At 53.9% G+C, this 15,956-nt stretch overlaps 1 protein-coding gene across 1 annotated transcript in view; it reads right to left on the bottom strand.

Moving 5' to 3' along the window:
• Positions 1-838: 838 nt before the first annotated feature.
• Positions 839-15,956, bottom strand: part of KSR2 (kinase suppressor of ras 2) — a gene marked incomplete at its 5' end in the record, with an annotated part of 351,213 nt that continues 336,095 nt past the window's right edge. Inside the window, 6 exons of the mRNA XM_081283402.1 lie at positions 839-964; positions 3,025-3,158; positions 5,348-5,477; positions 8,453-8,584; positions 13,116-13,249; positions 14,315-14,411. Coding sequence (XP_081139528.1) covers positions 958-964; positions 3,025-3,158; positions 5,348-5,477; positions 8,453-8,584; positions 13,116-13,249; positions 14,315-14,411 — 634 coding nt within the window. The 3' untranslated portion in view covers positions 839-957. The remainder of the gene's footprint in view (positions 965-3,024; positions 3,159-5,347; positions 5,478-8,452; positions 8,585-13,115; positions 13,250-14,314; positions 14,412-15,956) is intronic.

Below are 15,956 nucleotides of genomic sequence, written 5' to 3' on the forward strand. Positions count from 1 at the left end.
TTCCCCAACGAGACTTATTAAGGGATGGAGCAGCCGGAGAAGCTCCTCCCAGACAGGTAACCCCGAAACCCACCCCACATGCGCCCCAGAGACCATCACTGTGGGTGGGCCAGCTGCCCAAGAGCAAGGGAAAGGAATGTGCTAGAACACCCCCCCATCCTAGTTCTTGGGGTCTAGACTTCAGGGGATGTCATGAGCCCTAAGGAGCCCCCCACACACACATAATCCAGGGAGTCACTGTGCCTTCCAAATGGCACAGTGAGATGAGATAGGATGACCCTCTCGCAGGGCAGAGGACAAAGGCAGGACGAGGCTCGAAAGACACGCAGGACTGTCGCGGCGCACGTGGGAGCTGCGTCCAGAGGTGCCATGCACCGTGCCAGGCTTGGGTTGGGGCCTCTGAACTAGATGTTTCCAAGGGAATGGGCTTGGCCACCCCTGCCCTGCCCCACCCTGGCCCTGCACAGCGGCCTTGAGCCAGCTGGGGCTGCCCTTCCCCATTGACCTACAGAGGCCACAGCAGCGGGGGCTCCAGGCGGGGCAGTCGGGCTGCTCTCGTGGGGGCCAGCAGAGCGGGCCTCGTGTGCGCACGCGCGGCACTGACCAGTCAACGTCCTGCCTGGTGGGCGGGGTCTCCTGCCGGCCCCCAGCAGCCCAGGGTCTCCACCTTCAGCCTGGAGTTGTCCTCGCCACACCATCCCCTGGGCCCCACTCATCAATCCCGTCACCCTGGCTGATCAGGTGGGTCCTGACTCGGGGGTCCCTGCCCCTGCCCGAGCAGAGGGGCGCACGTCTGGGGTGCAGGACGGCCACGGTGCAGTCGTGCGGCGCTCCAAAGCCGGCCGTCGGGACCCTCTGGTGGTGAGCTTCTGGCCTCCAGAGCTGGCAGGGGCGGAGCAGGGAGGGAGAGGTGGCTCAGGAGCTGAGGCAGCCCAGCGTGGTCCCATTGTCCCAGGGTCACAGCCTGGAGTGGGGAGAGAAGCCCAGTGAACGGTGACGTGGATACAGCAACGGCAGAGGGCCAGGGGTGTCGACGTGAGATGCCCCTGTCCCCTCTGAGAAAAGTGAAAGGCACTCTTACCAACGGGGGACCTACTATGCGCTGGGCTCCGTGCCAAGTGCCACACATATCTGACCTCATTGAAACCTGAGAGCAGCCTGCAGTGCAGGTGCAGCGTAGCCCTTTCACGGGTGAAAACTGAGGCCCAGAGAGGTTATATACTTTGTTCAAGGATGCACAGCCAGGAAGGAGAGGGACAGGATACAAACTCCGAATGCTCCCGCTGCAGCCTGCAGCCTCTGGACTAGGGATGATTGTCACAGGCTGGGGGAGGGTCCCCTAGGGCTGAAGACTCAGGCAAGGGTGTGAGTCCAGTACCCACCCTATGGACACCAGTGATACGCAGAGACTGTACCACCCACAGCAGCCAAAGCACCTCAGTTCCTTTGTCCAGCACCTGCCTCTCCACTCATGGACTGGTGCCTGGCCCCTGATGGACACTGAAGGTCCCCCGCCTCCTCTTCTAACAGAGTTTATGTCCCGCTGTCCAGTTGAGCTCCTGCCCTCCCCTTCCTGACCTCTAGGAGAACAGCGTCACTGAGTGATGACCCAAATGACCCCAGAGTTTTGTAGCACCAGCTTCTCCGGGGTCCATCCTGGGGCTGTGACCCTAGAGCCTAAGTGGCCTGAGTTGGGCAGGAGTTTGGCTGGTGGCTGCCTCCTACTGCCTGCCCTCAGATCCAGTTGGTGCTGAATCCTGTCAGGCCACCAGAGTAGGCTCACAGTCCCTCCTGGCAGACAAGGACCATCACCATATTGGGAACACCTGCTCCCTGGGACTCATCGTGCCTCAGCACAGGACCTCATTGTACCCCAAGGCATTCCTGCCACAGGGTTGCACGGCCCTCATTTTTCAGAATTGAAATGAGCTCAGAGAGACCCAGTGACCTGCTCAGGGACACACAGCAATCCAGCAGAGGAGTAAGCATTCTAATCTAAGCCCTCCTTAGTGTGGAGGGAGGAACTTCTAACTTCCAGGGAGGAAGGCTGAGCCCCTGGAGGAAGGGGAGATTCTGCCCACTAGGCTCAGCAAGCTCAGGGTCAGGATGACTGGAGGAGGGTCTAAGTCCAATCCCTGGGACCTTGAGGATCTTCATGGGGGGCTTGGGCAGCTGCTCTGCCGTACCTGTGGGTGCAGGTGGGGATTTGTGAAGTGCACCTGCGTATACTCATCCACGTGTAGGCATGTCCTGGTGAGTTACACACTGGTGTGTCCTCAAGTGTCACAAATGTGACTACCACACGTGTGTGTCTGAGTGTGCCTGTGTGTGCAGGAATGTCCTTGTGTGTGGATGTCTATGTATCTACGTCTGAGTGCATGTGTGTGAGTGTGCAGAAGCATGTAAGGTACTGTCCCCAGTTCTGGGGACCTGCGTGTGCACAACCAGGTGTGCCTGGGAGCACCTGGCAGAGCAGCGATGAGTGGGGGCCTGTCTGCCTGTCACCTGGAGCGGAGACCCTGGAGAGAGAGGCCAGGCTCCTGATCTCAGCTAGAGCCATGGGCCTGCAGCCAGGAACAAGGGAGGGACGGAGGGACGTGGCCTGGTGTGTCACCAGGAGGAAGCAGGGCGTGAGGAAAGGGAGAAGCTGAGAGACTCCCTGTCTTTTCTTACGCCATGGAGACCGCGGGGGTCCAGGGCCACCATGATGGGCCAGGCTGCTGGGCCAGGAGGATGTCCATCAAGTTGGTGCTGGTGGAGGGTCCCTGAGCACATAATGGGGGGCTTGGTGGACCTGGGGCGCCACCTCGCCCCAGGGGGCTCCACTCAATGGGCATCGGCCTTCGCTGGGGATCAAACAGCGGTGAGTTGTGTGCCGCAGGCCGACTCTGACCTGGACCCCAGGGGACCCCCAGAACCTGTGGGCAGGGCGGCTGCGTGCGCTGGGGGCGGAGTTGGGGAGGGGGAGAAGGGTGACGGGGCCGGAAGGCAGGGCAGTGGAGAGAGGCTGAAAGAGAAACCCACTCTGCAGACTTCCAGAAATGTCCAGGATGAGACAGGCGGCGATTGCGCTTTGGCAGCTTCTCCAGCATGTCCATGAGCTTGGTGAAGGTGGGCCTTTCCTCCTGCTCGAAGGCCCAGCAGAAAAGAAGAATGTCCTAAAAGAAACCAGTGAGTGGTCATTGATCGCAAATTGTGACTTCTTTATTCGTCCTTGAGCCCTCAGTGACTCTCTCCCTTTGTCTACCCACCTCCATATCCCTACAGCCTTCCCTCCCTCCAGCCACCCCCTACCATCCATCCATCCACCATCCATCCACCACCATCATCTACCATCCATCCACCATCCATCCATCCACCATCTATCCACCACCATCCATCCATCCACCATCCATCAACCTACCATCCATCCACCATCATCCATCCACCATCCATCCATCCACCATTCATCCACCACCATCATCTACCATCCATCTACCATCCATCCATCTACCATCCATCCACCACCATCCATCCATCCACCATCCATCAACCTACCATCCATCCACCATCCATCCATCCACCATCCATCTACCATCCATCCGCCATCCATCAACCTACCATCCATCCACCATCATCCATCCACCACCATCCATCCACCATCCATCTACCATCCATCCATCCACCATCTGTCCATCCACCATCATCCATCCACCACCATCCATCCACCATCCATCCATCCATGAAACCACCCATCCACGAACCCATCTATCTATCCATCCACCCATCCATGTGTCCATCCATCCATCCATCCATCCACCATCCATCCATCTACCATCCATCCACCATCCATCTATCCATCTATCCATCCACCATCCATCAACCTACCATCTATCCATCTACCACCCATCTACCTACCATCCATCCATCTACCATCCATCCACCATCCATCCATCCACCATCTATCCACCCACCATCTATCCACCTACTATCCATCCATCCACCATCCATCCACCTAACATCCATCCATCCACCATCCATCCATCCATCCATGAACCCATCCATCCATCCATGTACCCATCTGTCTATCCATCCACCCATCCATGTGTATATACATCCATCTACCCACTATCCACCATCCATCCATCCATTCATCCATGTATCTATCACCTATCCATGTATCCATCATCCATCCACCATCTATCTATCCACCATCTATCCATCCATCATCCATCCACCATCCATCAACCTACCATCCATCCATCCACCACCCATCTACCTATCATCCATCCATCCACCATCCATCCATCCACCAACCATCCATCCATCCACCATCCATCCATGAACCCATCCATCCATCCATGTACCCATCTATCTATCCATCCACCCATCTATGTGTATATCCATCCATCTACCCACTATCCACCATCCATCCATCCATCCATCCATCCATGTATCCATCACCCATCCCTGTATCCATCCATCACCCATCCACCCATGTGTCTATTAGCCACCCATCCATGTCAGTTCCCTTCCCTCCTTCTTTATCTACCACTCATCCATTCTCCATCCCACCTGCTCTGAGGCCATATAACACACTAGGTAGGCTCTATGCTAGAAGGTTTGGGGATACATCAGCATCAACAATACCCCCCAAGGAATTCCTTGGCATTTTCTGCAAAACTGAGGGACAGAAGGGAATCCTAAAGTCTCCAGCCCCATCCCAATAATATAAGAACCCTTAAAAGCCACAGAGGAGAAACATGACTATTTATGGTCTCCTTATCCAAGAAAGGAAGGAAACCTGGAGGCAGGTAATCCTGACAGACATACCAGGTAATTACTGCTCCCCTGAATCATCTGCCTCTGATCAAAAGACAGGAGTCTTCCTGCTGTGTTTAAGAGGAAGATTATTCATTTATAACCAGGTCTCTCTGTTCCTCTATATCTTGTTCTGAGTTGGATAATGCCTTAAAATTATGAGGCAGATGCACATAAAAGCAACACCAATAATATTTATTATATTTTGATGAAGATGTTTTGAAAATAACAGAATGAGAGGATTCGTTGGGGCTCTCTGACTCCACAATCCATTGCTAGGAAAAACCTAAGCAAGTGTTACTACGCCCCTGGTGGCAGGGACCTGAAATTGCAGGCATAGTGTTTGCGGCATTGCTGCGGAACTCCAAACCAGACTTAAGAAGGTTGCAGGGTTTTTTAAAATTTGTTTTTGTTTTGTTTTGTTTATTTTTTTTGTTCACCCCAAGGAAAGCATTTGTAGCCTTAACATGCAGGAAAAAGAAAACCCAGGATTGTGTCTGCATCTCCCTTGTGCCCCAGACCTGGAACTACTCCAGGACCGACTTACCGAGATTTCTTTTCCCATGCCAATCTGGCTGAGGCTGGGCTTCATGCCTGTGCCCATCTGCCATATTATTGCCTCGGCTGGTTGGGTCTTGAAAGGCCACTCCCTGGCATGGAGTTCGTACCAGATTGTGCTGTTGGCAGACAGGTTAGAGGGGTGCTGATGTGGTTCAGTACGCTGACCCTGCACCCTCTTCACCAACGCCCACCCACCCCGTCCTCCTGGCTGACCACTCCTTTCTCCAATTTCTTTGTCCTGGGGGTGGCATCGTGCCCCCTGGGACCCACGTCAAGCTCTCTCCACCTCTTAGGCATCATACTTATTTGGGGATACTCTCTATGATGCCTGAATTAAAATGAACCAAAGCCTAGAAGCTGAATAGTTTGCTAGATACGGTGCGGATCTCTGACCCTGCATCTGTAGTTCTAGGAAACCACTGCAGGTGAATGATTGGGGACATCCATTCCCCAACCAGGATGTTCTCCACGACATTGTAGATAATACCAAAAAGATGAGAACACAATTCCTAGTAAGAGAATTTGGTTGTCTGTGTCATGATAAATCCACACAGTGAAATGGAAGATTATGTCGTGATGAGAACATTTCAAAGAAATTTTGCTGACATTAAAAAAATGCTCCACAGATCTTTTCTAAGTTTAAAAAGCAGGACACAAGACTGTAGATAGGGTCTGAGGTGACTTTTTAAAAAATCATTATATGCACAAAAGACTAAGATATAACAGTGGAATGTGAACAGGGGCTAACTCTAGACCGTCGGAGTTTTCTTCTTTTATACTTGAGTTTTCTAAGTCTGAGCCATCCTTTACAATGATGGAAAGACTAAGAGGAGGAAAACAGGTTTGCAAGACCGACTGATCGGATTCTTCTAGCGAAATGATACAGAGAGGTGACTTCAGCCCCCAGCACAGGTGTCCTTAGGTGCCAAAAGAGGATCGTGATGAAAGTGGGAGAACTTTTATCTGGGATGCTGAGCAGTGGAGGAGTTTGATGCTACAGTTATCTGGGGAGGCTTACTGTGTCATCATCTGCTTTATAAATCGTGACGTTGTAACGAGCAGAGAAAAACTTGCTTAAGGTTCAGAGAGGTTGTGTGCCTTATCCAGGACCACACAGCCCATCAGAGGGGCAGCTAGGTGTTGAACCCTGTCCAGTGGACTCAGAGCATGCTGTACTGGGAAGCTTGTACTCTATCCCACTCGAAAGTCCTTTGTCATCAGGGAATTGAGGATTTGGGGGTACAACCTTGTAGCTGATGGTTGGAGCTTGGGGAAGAAGGTACAAATGGATTGTGGGAGAGGGGAGGGTTCCCTTCTGGGGCTCTTCCCTGTCCTGGGTGCCTTCTAGATGTTTTCTCATTCAGTCCGGAACTCCGCAGTGGGTTTTGTTATCCTTGATTGACGCGGGGGGAAGCCGGGCTTTGGCTGGCGACATCACTCCCAAGCCCACTGGGGCTGCAGGGCTAAAGCTCCAGCCGTGGCCACGGGTGTGCATCCCAGCTCCTGCAATGACTGACAGAAGGCCAAGCACCGAGCCATCGGGGGCCTCAGTTTTCTCACCTGCCAATTGGGAAGAACGTGCTCCCCAGGATATAAATCACCATGGCAGGAGACGGGGCGCACACACAGAAAAGCTTAACGCAGCGCTCAACCCACTTTTAAAAGTTCAGTGTTGCTCTCAGTCATCCCTGAACACGAGGCTCCGGAGCAACAGGATGCTCCTAATTGGCAGGAACCCAAGAGCGCCAGGTCCTTCGCAATTCAGCAGTGTCAGAAATAAAACCCTCATTAAAACTTCCTTTCAAACCTAACTTTAAGAGAAATTCACTTGCAGAAAAAAAAAAAAAAGAATTGCTCAAGATGAAAATTCCAGTGGAAAACCAATTACTTACTCGGGTACATTTTGTTAATTGCTTTTTTTTTTCCCCGAGTGCTAAATGTACACTAAAATATACCAACTTAATTACTGCAATTTGGTTTCAGATAACAATATCTAACTAGATAAAGATTTGGGCATTAACTAATCAAGGCGAGTGACAGCCTTTAATGGGGCCCAAGTGACAGATGTTGAGAATCCTGGTCTCCTCAAAAACCGAGCATCGGGGGTGGACGGGGAGGGGGTTGTGGGGGTGCTTTGCCAAGGGAGACTGTCTCTCTGTCAAGTCTCAGCAAAACTGAAACATCTACAGGCCTGCGATGTGCCCAGACCCTTCCCCAGCATGGCCCCCAGCCCTTGGGTCCACGCCATGGACAAGACCAAACAAAGATGAGCCACACCCCAACCCCAAGAGAGGATCTTGAATGTTTCTATCATAAAGCAATTAAATAATGACAAGTGATAACTGTTTCAGGCAAAGGATATGCTAATTATCCTGATTTGATCATGACACAAGTACCCAGGTACTGAAATGCTACATTGTACCCCGTAAATGCATGCAATGATTCTGCACCAATTGTACCTAAAATAAAACTTTTAAAATAGAACACGGAGGAGGTGCTACTATGTAATCTCTGAGACTCGGTCCAGGGGTCACCCAGGTTCCTCGTGGCCATGCTATTAGCTCACTCAGGCACATGAGGTGAGGGAGGAGCTGAGGCCTCCCCCTGACAGCCATGTGGGTGGCCACCTGGGAAATAGCTCCTGAGTCCACCCAGCCTTCCGAGGAGACCGAGCCCTAGCACTGCCACCTCGTGACAAACCAAGGACAACTCGAGAGTCACTCAGGAAACCTCCCTCAAATCCCTGACCTAAGAAACCAGAGATGAGAGATTTGTCCTGTATTGCTCAGTTTGGGGGAAATTTGTTACGCAGCAATCGATAACAGATACAACCCTGAATCTTACATCAGCAGCATCTGATGCTGTCCTAGCACACTGTCGGTATTCGGTACATAGTTATTGAATGAGTGAATGGGTTGGGTAACTAGTTATGGCCACATAACACCCCACTCAGATCCCCCCGGGGCACTCAGATCCAGCCACTGTGCCCCCCCCACAGGTGCCCTTGGCCCTTGCAAATGCCTCAAGGGAAGTCTAGGGGAGTGACTTCTGCCCAGGCGGTGGCTCCTGACGGCCCCGGGGGGCCACCTACCCGAGTGCAAAGACGTCCGAGTGCTTGGAGAACGGAAGCTTGTCCTCCTCTGTGTCGGGGGACAGCTGGCGGATGATCTCTGGTGCCAGGTGGCACAACCAGCCGTTCTGAATGCGCAGTTTGTCTTCTCGCCTGGAGAAGCGAAGCACAGAGTGAGCTCAGTTTTACAGCCCAGAGGACAAGTCCCCCCACCCCTGACCCGAGTCCCCAGAGCCAGCTCTTCTGGTTTTCTTGCTTCCCTCCTATGGACACCGCCTGATCCTCCACGGGAGACTGAGACCCAGGGGAAGGTGCAGGAAGAGAGGTAAAGGGAGCGTGACTGAGAGAACTCAGCCTCCAGACCACCACTGGGTTTCCTCGGAGGGACCCGGGCTTGGCTGGATCCCAAGCTGCAGCCGTGGGAACCCAGCCAAGCTGAGGGTTCACTGGGCCTCAGCCCGCTGGGGCGTTTGGTCAGTGGCTTAGCACAGATGTGCTACACTAGGACCCCGGCCCCTGTCCCCGCCTGCAGCCCCGTGCTAGGAGGAGACTGGCCCGTAAGTGACAGGCTACTTATGTGGCCAGATGATACCAACACCTCTGTTCTCATTTAGAGGTTCTCAACCTTGGCATGATTGGCACTTAGGTCTGGAGAGCTCTTTGTCACGGGCTGTCCTCTGCAGTGTGGCAGCACGGCTGTCCCCCACGCCCCCTGTTGAGACAACTAAAAACATCTCCAGACGTTGCCAAAGGGACCCTGGGTATGGGGCACGTCGGCCCTGGTGAGAATCACTGTTCTTATCTAAAACAACAGAACAAACAATGGTCTAAAATCCAGTGTTTCCTCATTAAAAACCCGAGCCTGGCCCCTGGGTCATGCACCACGGCCAGGCCAGGACACGTCCTCGGCTAGAAGGACCCACGGGTGAACCCTGGAGCCGCAGAGTGGAGGGGTTCTCACTTCCAGAATCAGGGGCACCTGCGAGGCCCAAGGATCTCGTGTTGCTGGCCGTCTGAGGGATGCTGAGCAGCCCCGGGCCCTCGCTGCCCATCTGCAAACGGGGCACAGCAATCTGCAGTCCCACGGCTGGTGCCGGGCGGCCGCCAGGGCCAGGTGAGGTGGACACGCTCATGACCTGGGCTGCCCCGCGTCCCTGTACACACACAGTGTATGTGACTTGGAGAACGCGGGGTCATGTATGCAGTCAGTGTGCACGTGACGCACCAGGTCGCAGGTGTTGTGTGTGTATCCTTGGAGTGGACCAGCCATTCTCCTCACATGACAGAGGTCATCGGGGACGGGTGGCCTGCTGTGGTCACAAGGGCAAGTTTGCCTGTTCCCATATCACCCCAAATGCCTGTCCTACTCTTTCTGCCTTGCTGGGTCAGCCGAGGACTGGCATTTAGGGGTCACCAGGACAGGAGGAGTGTGCCACATAAGCACCATCAGCCGGGACAGGCGTGGGCCCATGCCTTGGAGGGGACCAGGGGCCAGGCCTGGCACAGATGCCCTGGGGTGCCACGTTCCCATGGGGACGGTCCTCCAAGGGCGAGCCCGTGTCATCTTCACTATGATTATTATGATTATTAATCACAGGCTGCGGACGGCTGGCACGAGGGGGCTGGCCCCGTCAATGTCACCTCTTGGGCGGCTGGGGCAAGGGGCTGGCCCCATCAATGCCACCTTTTCTTGGTGGCAGCAGAACAGCTGTGTGCTGGGGTCTCTCTGGATGTGCAGAGCATGCTCACTTTAAAGTGGCCCAATAAAATGAGCACGCCCCAGGCCAGGCATGTCCTCTGCTGAGTACCGGCTGTATACCAGGTTTCCGGTCCCATGTAAACCCACCCTGGAAGGGTGCCATCTCTATTCCACAGGTGAGGAGACAGGCTCAGTCCTCTAAGTGACCTGCCCAGGGTCATGGAGGTAATAAGTATTAAAAGAGCCAGGGCCAGTGTGACTGTGTCTCCATTCCCCCCACCCCCGACCCTGGACAGACACCCCGAGAATGCCACCTGAGCTCTGGGGGACAGCACCCCTAGGAAGCAAATTCCCAAGCCCTCGTAATCGGTCACATTTCATCTTTGAAATCGCCATGTGAAGTAGGCACTGTCGATGCCTGCCTCCCGTGCCCATTTCACAGAGGAGGAAACCGAGGCTCGGGGGGGGTCAGATGTGTATTTAATAAAAATAAGTTGCTGTCATCTATTCCCGTGGTGTTTATGGACCACATGGGTCCCTTAAGCCCTGACCCCTGACATGACTGGAACTGAAGATAGGATTTTTATGGGAAAGGAATTAAGTCTGGGGCCCTCATCTAATAGGACTTGGGTCCTTATAAGAAAAGGAGGAGTCATCATAGATCTCTCTTCTCCTGAGTCACAGAGAGGCCCTGTGAGGTCACGGTGAGAAGGAAAAGAGCCCTCGTCAGAAACTGAGATGTCACACCTCGATCTGGAACTTTCTAGTCCCAGAGCTGTGAGAAAATAAAGATGGGTTGTTTAAGTCGAGCAGCCCGGGTGCACTAATACCTCATATCACCCAGGCCCATCTCACGAGGGCTCATTCAGGCAGCTCCCTGCAACACCTGCACCCGGCCAGTGCTCCTCCTTCCACTTCTATTATCCCGTGGTCCCCAGGCTGCCAATCAGGGCCCCAGAAGCCCCCTGTTTAAGGGGTGACTCCTAGACTCCAGTTACTGCCCTGGGAGCTCCAGCTTGGGGCACTCCCTGCCTGGAGGGGCCTCTTCACACACAGGAGGCAGGCGGCTGTGACCTGATGTCCAGCAGGGGACTTGCAGAGCCCCAGAGCTACCGTGGAGGTAGAGGTTATCGACTAGATGGGAAAAGCTCTGGGGCTCATGGGACACCATCCTGCCTGTCATGGTCCCCATCCTGCCTAGGAGACTGTGGAAGATGGAAGAAGGCCACCAAAAGTCACTGTGACCTCTCCCTCTGCTCCCCTTGAATCTGTGCTGGCCTTGGGAGACCTGACTGTGGTGGGAGGAGTGTTTGGAGACCTCAGAGGTGAGGTCTCTAGCAGGTTTGCAGCCTCCTCCCGGGCACCTCCAATGCTCCAGCTGACGGAACCCAGCTGCTGCCGGAGAGTCTGGCCACCCGGAGACCAGTATGGAGGAGAGCCCAGTGCAGTCCCAGAGACAGGGAAGAGGAGGGGACGGGAGCGAGAGAGTAAGAGGAGGGGGAGAGAATGGGGGGAGGCCTCCCCCAGGCCCCTGCTGCCCCAGCCACCCCCACCCAGAGGCCCAGACGTGTGCAGAAGGCTTGCGGTCAACTCCAAGTTCAACCCTCCGGGCTGCACCTCCATGGCTCCAGCCACCGAGGCTCAACGGAGCCGTCAATCCACAGAGCCACAGGAATGACAGCAGCTAGCTTTAAGCCACCAGGCTCGGGATGGCCTTTGACCTGATAATACAGAACTGGGCCAGGGGTAAAACCCAGGAAGCCACCCACAGCTCTGCGGGGACAGCTGGGAAGCCCGGTCTCCTCACTGGGAGTTGTGGCGGAGGGCTCCCTGGCCTCTCCCTGGCCTCTGACTGGTCTGCGGTGACAAGAGGCTGGGCTGGGGCTGGGGACGGGGTGACTTGGCTGATCTTTCTTTCGGGTGGACACTGGGTGTCCATGGGAGCTGAAGGAAAGAACACTCAGGTTGTCTGTCACCCCATGTCCTCCTCTGGCAACACTTGGGGTCCACCACCTACTTCCTCAGCCCAGGCAGGTTGTGCACCACACGGAAACGGCCAAGTTTGGGCAGATTTCGGGGGATCTGGCTTAGAGTCAGGCATCAGAGAGCAGGCGCACAATCCTCCCGAGGGGTGCTGGGGTGCACCTCCAGGAAATCAATGGTGGCCAAAAGCGGCTGAAAGGAAAGAGACACCCTCCAGGAGAGACAGGCCGCTCCTTCTAAGATGCATGATGAGAGGAAACACACAGGGGTTTAAAGTGTGTCAGTGTGTGTGTTTGTGTGTGTGTGTGCAGAAAAACATACACTCCAAATTAATCGTCGCAAGCCTAGACCTGAATCATAGGTGGCTTATTGGGGATCTTGCTGGTTCTCCGTGGTCAACTCCGTGTGGCCTGCTCTAGGGCAAAGGGCAGTGGAGTTAATTGCTCAGCCGTGGTTAATCATTCCCCGGGTACCACTGGGGAGGTCTATGCAAATTAATCCTCACGGGACTTGCTGGCTGCTTGTCCGCATCACGCTCTCTTGTCACTGAAGAACCTTCTAGTAGCATCATTTTCTTGTCAGCAAGGAAACCCAAGTTCAGGGACACTAGGCACCTTGACTAAAGTCACAGTTAATAAGTGGCAGAGCCACATTAGGCCCCATGTGGTCTGACTTTAAATCCTCGGTTCTTAACTGTGCTCTGGCTGGACTAAAATTAATGAGTTCCTCAGGCAGCGTTGAACAAGGGCTCTCGGGCGACTCCAGCTTCCTGTCATTTAGGGTGAGCTAGACGCAAGGGCCCGGGCCTGGCAGGACTTAGGGATGCTCTGAGCTCAGTGACATGCTCTCCCAAGTGCCATGTGCAGGACAGGTGAGCAAGGTGCTGCTGCCCAGCCGCTCAGGTCTGTGACCCCCGGGCCCACACCAAATCCAGGTCACCCAAGATATTTGGGGTGAGTTCAGCCATCCACAACACCTCTGGGCCCTTCCGCCACCTCTCACCTGCCAGCCTGCAGCACCCCGGAAATGCTGAAGAGCCCGAAGTCCGTGATGACCACTTTGCCGTTGTCGTAGAAGACGTTCTTGGATTTGAGGTCCTTGTGAAGGATCCCCTTGGCGTGGAGATAACCCATGCCCTGCAAAACACACGCCCCCCCCCCCCCAGTCGGTCACCCTCGTGGGGGGTGCACTCCTGTCCCATCACCCTTGGAGCCTGGAAGTGGGGTGGGGGCAGGCATGACAGGGGGAACAGATCAGCCCCCCATCACCAACCTGCCACCCCCCTCAGACCACTTCAAAGCCATCTCCATTTGGCTGGCTTGCTTAAGAGGGGGCAAGGTCCCCAGAGGAAGAAATGCCATCAGCCACCTTCTCCCACTTCCCCTTTAAAAACTAACTCCTCTGCAGTTCCTGCTCGTTCCCAGGGAGACAAGGAGCAGGGTCTACTCCTGGGGGTCTGGCTCAAGGGCAAGCACAGATTTTGTTTGTCTTTGTGAACAAGCTCATCCTCCGCGTCTTCTCAGGTCTTCTAACTCTTCCAATGGGCAGTAGAAGTGCAAGACCAACTGACTAACAAGGTACCTGCAGGAAACCCAGGGTCTTCCTGCTTGTTTTAATCCCAAAGGGACACCCGAGGACCCTCAATTCCCCAGCAGCTGTGCAGGGACATCATTTGTGCTGGTGGGAATTCAAGGACTCCAAGAAAACCGATCCTAACCCAAGAACTGAGCAACCTGTGTGCCCACTGGCCCTCGCAGACGTCAGAGCACCCTGACGATGAGATGCCAAACAGAGACCAAAGGTCACTCCCAATGGTCCTATCAACAAAATCCTGACTTTTTGCACAATCTGGTATATATATATATATATATTTTGGCAGATACCGGGATTGGACTCTGGGGCACTCGATCACTGAGCCACATCCCCAGCCGTATGTTGGATTTTATTGTGAGACAGGGTCTCCCTGAGTTGCTTAGTGCCTTGCTTTGGCTGAGGCTGGCTTTGAATTCATGATCCTCCTGCCTCAGCCTCCCGAGCTGCTGGGATTATAGCTTGCACCACTGCGCCCAGCTCAATCTGGTATTTTTCAGGTCAAGTCTGATCTCTTTGAAGTCCTGGTGGGCCAAACCCAGACCCTGAGTGTCAGGATCCCCTGGGGTTTCCCAGGAGGGCGCAGGGGAGGGGTGCAGCGCCTACTGTACCTTCACAATTTCCTGAGCGATCTGTCTGGTTTTGTTGACATCCAGGACGATCTTGGCATCCCTCACCACCGAATAGAGTGTCCGTCCCTTACAGAGACTGCAAAGCAAAAGGACAAGATGGTTTACTGAAAAGATTGGCAGTTGTTAAGAAGTGACCCACTGCAGTGACGAGAAGTCACAGATAATTGGGTGGAAGGGCCGCTCTGGTACCTATGGGTTAACGACCGACGACCCGGGACCAAACCTCAGATCTGGTTCTGGGATGAAGACCTGGGGCAGAAGTTCTCATAGATTCTTTAAGAATTCCCAACAACTTCCCAGGATGCAAAGACCCCTGCAGAATCTAACCCCGTCCAGAGAAAGGGGTGGCCACCGGCTGTCTATCCCAGGGTCCCACCAATGGAAAGCCATGCAGAAACCACCCAGCGGACGGTGGGTCTTCAGCTGTCACTCAGACAGCTCTCTGCCTGCCTGTGTGTGGGGACAGTGACGGGAGACTAACAGTGTGGCAGCTGATGTGTGCTAAGGACCATCAGCAAATGGCGCCTTGGTCCTCGAGGGGGGCATGTAAGCCCCAGTTACACCCCCCCAAACCAGACGCCTGTCTAGATGGAGGGTTTTCACACTATTTTCAGCCTCATTGAGTTCATTTCGAGGACCAGTGGCTCAAGATGAATGACAGGATGGGAAAAGGGACATTATGCAGTGATGGTAATACCTCTCATTTAGCCTTTTGCCTCCTCCATCCTGCTCCTCCACTGTGAGCCCCCGTCTGGGCACACACACACGGGCAGAGGATGACGAGTGGGTGAATGAATGAAATCTAGATTCACCACGGTGTCCCTGGCCCCCTGCACTGGGACTGGCTGAATGAAGAATGTCATCATCAAAAGCCCTGGTTGTGTATTCAATTTTGCTGAAATTGCATTTCCTGCAGTTGAGCCAGAACTGTGGAAGCTTCTCAGAATCCCAGCCCTGTTCTTCACTTACTGTGTGTCTTAGGATGGGTTACTGAACCTCTCTGGGCCTTAGTTTCCTCTTAGTGATGCACACCTTGTAGTTGAACTTGAGGATTGAATGAGATAAAAAGAGTTGAGAACAATGCTTGGCACTTGGTGGTAACCACATATCATGCCAGTTAGGCACACAGGGGTCTAGAGTCAGACACTACTGGGTTGGGATCCTCATCTGTCAGGTGCTGGCTGTGTAACCCCAGGGAAGTTTAGTTCCCCTCTCTGTGCCTCAATGTCATTATTTGTAAAATGGGGCCAAAGGTTCCTGTCTCTTAGGATTATTGAGAACCACCTGAACTCAGATGTATCAGGGAGTAGGCACTTCTTCATGCCTGACACATATGCTGTGCAAACATATAAATGATATATTTCTACACATTTCACACTACCCCTACCCTGTATCTCCAATCTACCCCCCCCCCCCATAAACATACCCATCCCCAATGCTCCCTATAGCAGCCATGATCATATATATGTTTTTTTGGGGGGGGAGGGGATTGATCCCAGGGGCCCTTAACCACTGAGCCTCATCCCCAGCCCTTTGAATATTTTATTTAGAGACAGGGTCTTGTTGAGTTGCTTAGGGCCTCACTAAGTTGCTGAGGCTGGCTTTGAACCCGCGATCCTCC

The sequence above is a fragment of the Spermophilus citellus genome, assembly GCF_964194105.1.
Source record: "Spermophilus citellus genome assembly, chromosome: 3".
Lineage (NCBI taxonomy): Eukaryota > Metazoa > Chordata > Mammalia > Rodentia > Sciuridae > Spermophilus > Spermophilus citellus.